Source organism: Alligator sinensis, unplaced genomic scaffold (assembly GCF_000455745.1).
Source record: "Alligator sinensis unplaced genomic scaffold, ASM45574v1 scaffold354_1, whole genome shotgun sequence".
In the NCBI taxonomy this organism is placed as follows: Eukaryota; Metazoa; Chordata; order Crocodylia; family Alligatoridae; genus Alligator; species Alligator sinensis.
Genome location: NW_005842200.1, coordinates 1,844,752 through 1,850,913, shown reverse-complemented (window position 1 = coordinate 1,850,913; position 6,162 = coordinate 1,844,752). Strand labels below are relative to the sequence as shown.

Genomic DNA, 6,162 nt, shown 5'->3' with positions numbered 1-6,162 from the left:
GCCGCTGGCTGAGTGGGAGCCGAGCCCAGGCCTCGAGGTCGCCGTCCAGGTCGAGGTTCCTGTCCCCGATCCCCCGCACGACTGGGCTCGCCCCGCTTCCCAAACCTCGCCCTTGGGCGGCTTGTTCGGCAGCTGCTGCTGCGGCCTTCTCCCGCGCCTCGGGACTGCCCGGGCTGGGTCAACACCTTCCTCGGCCCCGGGGGAACAGTAGCAGCGTCGCCAGGCCTTAAACGTGAAATGATCTGTTGGAAGCTCAAAATTAACGTGTTTGCTGAAAAATTAGTACGCTGAAAAAATATGCAAATAAGTTTTCTTGTTCTTTGCTTTTTATTGCTCGCTGTGACGGCCGTGAAGGAGTGAGAACTGGGCCCTCCCAAATTTAAGCACTTTTTTATTTCAAGGCAATTAGTCATAAGAAAGTGCTGACAGCTAGCCCAAAAGTCAGCTAAGTCTCGGAGAACAACTTGGCGTTTGTATATGCTGTGTCAGTAAGCTGTCTCAGAAGCGATCGTGCATTTTGCACTCTTTTACTGTTATTAATTGTACAGTGTACAAGGGTTGAAATTACCATACAAATATAGTAATCATCATACACCTAGCTTCCTGTTCTGAAAGCCCTTTCCTTCCTGCAGCGATCCGTGATGTGGGCAGTGCCTTCCGAGGCATCTCGCTTTTAAAAGGATGGGATGACAATTATGGTTTGCAAATAGGGACATTTAAAAGGAACATGTTTCCCCCCCAACCATCAGAATTGTCACTCCTTTTTACCACACAAACCTACAGGTTTCCCTTCTATGGAGAATCCCCTTTCCCAAGTTTAAAGAGCGAAGAGTTTAGAAAAGAAGATGGAGCCTGGCAAACATTGAATACAGAAACAAAATGGAGCAGAAAATCTTGCTCAGATAATAGTGTAGCCATTGACCGCTGAGGTTCCAACTGCATGTAGCCCAGCTAGTTTGTATTTGACCCCTTAAGCTATGTTACCAGATCATATAACAGCCAATTAGATGTTGTAGTGACTTGTTCATATTTCATTTTCCTTAGCAAAAAAACCCTAGTTTTTGTATTTTACACATGAAATTCACTCTGAAATTTCTGTTTGCTTATCTCGGTAGGTTGCATAAACAGGACTTTCTTCTTTGGGGCAATATACCTAGTAGGTTTTAAACCCTGAAGCGGATTTCAGCTCTCCTAATTTGTACATTCGTTGAGAACACCTGACAGCACTGGACCTGTTGGGGGTGTTGGCAGAGAAGAACCCAGCTCCTGGATTCTGATCTGGTTTAGGCAGTGGGTGGGACCTGAGCTGCTCCAACTGAGCTAGTTGAAGATATGCAGAGGTAGATCTCTACAACCCAACACAGAGGTGTTCAGTGAGTGTAAGTGTTTCTGAGATTAGGTTTAGTTGAACAGGGATTTTTTGGATTGCTCTTTTGGATTTGGCACCTCAATTCTGTCTCTCTCCTAGTTTGTGTTCAAGTTGGGTGTTTTGTTTTGTTTTGTTTTGGATCTAGCCCTCGGACTAAACAGCCAGGCAAGAAAGTAAAAAAAAAAAAAAGAAAAAGAAATCCTCTGTTTACACCCGGAGGCCGATTACCACTATCTTGGGGCTGGGAATGTAGGACTAAGTGGGATTTCTCTCCCAGTTTCATCTGAAGCAGGTTCTATAAGAATGGGAAGACTTGTCTTCAACCCAGTTTGATGAACAGAGAAACCGAATCAGGCAAAAATAGGTAGTGTGACAGTGATGTAGCCATGATGGTCCAGAAATTGACAAAGGCAAGGATTTCTTAGAGTGACATCCTTTGCTGGGCCAATGGTATAGCTAGTGTAACACTATCTTAACTACAGTAGTCGCTCCAATAAAAGATATCACCCAAAGAAATCCTTGCCCTGGGAAAAAATAGTCATTTACTGCTGACAAAGTTAATTATAAATTACTTCCTCTGGACTAGCAGTGGCTTTGGGCCAATATTGTCTGTGCACCAGCATCTGATAAATAGAAGTGTATTTAAGAGGAATTCTTGATTGTTTATCTTTTCAAGTCATTTATTTAATATTGAATACATTTGTACATGAATATTTTCTTTGCCACTGAAGTTGTTACTGATAAGAAATTAGACATATTTAATAGTGCAATGTAGCCATGCTTCATATGCAGTTACAAAGATGCATAAAGAGATTGAATTTGCAATGGGCTTGTAAACACAAGTTTACAATAAGTTTACAATTAACTATACAATTAATGTGTTTTACAGTGAGGCCTCAAGGAAAAAAATGGAAAGAAATCGTTTAAGAAGTAAACAGGATGTAAGTTGTACTTTTTCTATTTTTCCAGCTGAGTGCAAAATAAACCTAAAAGTATAAACTCTACAAGCTGATCTGTGCTGTGGGCAGAGGGCTCACTTTGTGATTTTAATGGTTTCAGTTTTTATGGGAATAGTACTCAACTAGGCAAAATGGATATTTTGCTTAGCTAATGTGAAGCTATTTTACCAAACCCTAACAACAGTTTAAAAAGTGTGCAGTATGAAACTTGATACAGTATTCACAACTGGAAATATTAGCTGCATTTACATTCAGTGTCATAATGACAGATGCAAAGTTTTACTAAAGGAATTTTTTTATGCTTGTGAGAGTAGAAGTACAGGGGAATGATTCCATTTGATTCTTTGACCTTCATTTGCACATACACAAATCTTCTCAAGATCATTGGGAATTCTATATAAAACTGGCAGGATGGCTCAGCAGTCCCCTCTTTAAAAATGTAATAACAGGTAATAGGATAATTGTGAGAAGGAGAGAACTTTTTAGAAGAGATTTAAAGGTTTTGACTTACTTGGCCTAACAAAATGAAGGATGAGGGGGAAGATCATCACTATTCTACACACTTAAATTCTTAAAGTAAATACTGGGAAAGGAGACACACTGTTGAAGTTAAAGGATGATAGTAGAAAACAGATGAAATGGGCATAAATTGGTCATAAACAAATTTTAGTTTAGACATTTTTAAAAAAGGTTTTGGAATGAATTTCTGACCCAGTAGTTGGGAAAAGAAGTCTAAACCATTTTGAGAGAGAACTTGGTAAATTTGTGTGGAAGGGAAAGATTGTAGGGTAGGGGTGATCTTAGAATGATCATAAATTAGAATTTAAAATATTTCTGATCTTGAGTATTTGCAATTTCTTTTCATTGTATTTAATCTGTATTATACTGGAAAGATGGATGTAATAGATATTGGTTTCATACCTACCTAGGAGCACAAATCCAAAAAGCGCCCATGCAAAAAATTACTTCCGCCTGATGAACTTGATGTCTCCAGGATATTAAAGGTACCTGAGACCAGACAACTTGAAGAATCTGATGATTCATTTGGTTAGTACTTTTAAAGAATAATATATGACTGTCATGCATTATGGGCAAAATATTTCTAAAACATCAGCCTGTATATTAAGGGTTGCTCCTCTTCTTGGGAAAAGAGAGAGAGAAAAACATGCTAATTTATTTTGGGGCTTTTGAAGTCTTTAATATCAAGCAGCTCTTAGATAATACAGAGATAACTGTTAGATAGAAGTTAAAGATAAGGCAGGAAGCTAGTATATTCCTAATATCAGATTGTAAAATGGAACTGCTCGAGATAACACTCATCTTGTAAGTTGCTGTTATATAAAATGGCAATGTTTTCAAGTCTTTGATTGTTGGTCATTTGGCTCTTGTGTCTGTGCCTGGTAAAAACTTTGAGGTGAAACTATTATGACACTATAACTATATATGGAAATAATTTTAAGTATTTTTAAGGATGCTATGTAGTTACTTTCAAATTTTTTAAAAAGGAAATATTTTAAGTATAAACATAAAACATTATTTTCTGGTAAAAATTGAACCTACTTTTCATGCTTCATGTGGAGCCCAATGACTGATGTGGCTTTTTTGTTTATGTGACACTTGATTTAAGGGTATGATGATCTGTTCTTCAATACAGGTACTTAGCAGTTACCACATCTATCCACAGATGCTTTTGTAAAGATTTTTCCTAATGTCATCAAAATGCCAATGTGTTTTCCAGTAGTATCTAAGTGGTTCAGAAATTAAGGAAAAATACCACTTCTAAAATGTGATATCTATCATTTATCTCTTTAGGGAAATGGCCAAAATGTATCTGGAATTGTACTAGACTCAACATTAAAAAGTAAAACAACAGTCTTGCCTCATGTGTATGTGATGATCTAGTTTGTTCTTCTGTCTCAAACTGATTCTAGGAGTTGAATTAAAAACCATAAAGGCATATGCAAACATTGTATAAGTTTGACCAAAGGTACTTGACCTTTCTCTAACTATCCCCTTATCAGCTTATATTGGTGGTGTTCAACTTTTTGATCCTGTGGGCCAGATGAGGAGTGTGGAGCTGGTCCATGGGCCAGATTGGACTCCACGTGCCAGGATCAGGCACTGTGCCATCCCTGCCTGTTGGGCTTGATCCCTGGGGTCCAGTGTACTGGGATTGGGTTTTGGGGGCTCTGCATCAGCTCCACCTGGCCCTGCATTTGGGGATTGAACTCCAGGGCTCTACACTACCTCTGGCTGGTTCTGCACACCAGGATTGGGCTTTGGGAGCCTCCACTTGCCTCTGTGTGCTAGGATTGGGCTCTGTACCACCCAGCCAAATGGCTCAGTGCCAGGAGCCAGATCTGGCCCACAGGCTGGAGCCTGAGCACCCCTGGCTTACATCAGTCAAAAAGGAGAGGCAGTAATCATGGTTTGTTCATCTGGATCTAACCAAAAATTATTGCATGCATACACTAAAATTGGTAAAGCAGCTGCCTTTCCTCTGGAACAGAATTGGAATTTTGGAACCTGATGAGTGACCCATCTCAGGAACAGTGGTTAATTGTCAGTCTCAATATATTTTGATAGGTGAAAAATGACAGTGGTAGAGGAATGTGGGAAGGAAAGAGAATTTTCTGTAGAACCATGCTAAGGCTTTAAGTTTCTTACCACTTCAAACCCAGTTTCTTAATCTTTTCCTCACGTGTATTTAGTAGTCATGCAACTTCTTTATCTTAACTGTAGCAGACATGATTGTCCTCTGATAACATCTCTTAAAAGCAATTACAGTATGAGGGAGGGTGGGAGCTGGAAGTCGGATTTATCAATATGCAGCAACAAGACATAGAATACCGAACAGTGTTTAAAATGCCAGTGAAAGAGCATGGTTTGCAAGCTTTAGGAATATGCAAATCTGTGTCTGATGTTGGCACTGGATTTATGACCCAGTCCTGATACTTTTTCTGGGTGAGCCCAAACCCTCAGACCAACCGTGACTTTCCATTTGATAATAGGCAAATTTTATTGATACACAGTGATAACAGATAAGAGTAATGCAGGCAATGAAAACAAAATAACCCCCAATCTTACTTATCCACCAGTTCCAGGGTTCTCACAGAGGGACTGTACATCTAGCCCAGGGGTGGGCAAAATGCAGCCCACTACACCATTGTATCTGGCCCACGGGGCCCCTAAAAAATTTAGAAAATTAATATTAATCTGCCCTGGGCTGCCTGTCATGCGGCCCTCGATGGCTTGCCAAAACTCAGTAAGCGGCCCTCTGCCCAAAATAATTGCCTGCCCCTGATCTAGCCAGTATGTGAGCACCACCCTGTGTTTTTTCGCTTGCATGTCAGCAGTCTCGGAGGTAGGCTGATGCCTACATCCACCCCCCAGTGAGTTTATAGATGGTCACAAGGTCCCCCCTTAGCCTTCTCTTGTGAAGGCTGAACAGGTTCAGGTCCCGTAGCCTCTCATTGTAGGGTCTGCCCTGCTGTCCCCGGATCATGTGGGTGGCCCTTCTCTGGACCCTCTCAATGTTGTCCACATCCCTCTTGAAGTGGGGTGCCGAGAACTGGACACAGTACTCCAGCTGCGGCCTGACCAGTGTCGCGTAGAGGGGGAGGATCACCTCCTTGGCCCTATTTGAGATGCACCTGTGGATGCACGATAGGGTCCGGTTAGCCCTGCCGACCGTGACCTCGCATTGTCGGCCCATGTTCATCTTGGAGTCAGTGATGACTCCAAGATCCCTTTCTGCCTCCGTGCTCTCAAGAAGCGAGTTTCCCATCTTGTAAGTGTGCTGCTGGTTACTACTGCCCAAGTGCAGCACCCTGC

The 6,162-nt window shown here is 41.4% G+C and overlaps 1 protein-coding gene across 3 annotated transcripts in view; it reads left to right on the top strand.

Annotated features, from left to right (window-relative positions):
• Positions 1-6,162, top strand: part of CENPU (centromere protein U) — a 26,387-nt gene that overhangs the window by 506 nt on the left and 19,719 nt on the right. Inside the window, exons 1-3 of one of the 3 annotated variants that reach the window (XM_006026612.3) lie at positions 1,159-1,379; positions 2,259-2,310; positions 3,258-3,375. In XM_006026612.3, the coding sequence (XP_006026674.1) occupies positions 2,278-2,310; positions 3,258-3,375 (151 nt within the window). In that variant the 5' untranslated portion in view covers positions 1,159-1,379; positions 2,259-2,277. Of the gene's footprint in view, positions 1-1,158; positions 1,380-2,258; positions 2,311-3,257; positions 3,376-6,162 lie in introns of those variants that run through there. The other 2 variants (XM_006026614.3, XM_006026613.3) reach the window with 2 other exon arrangements.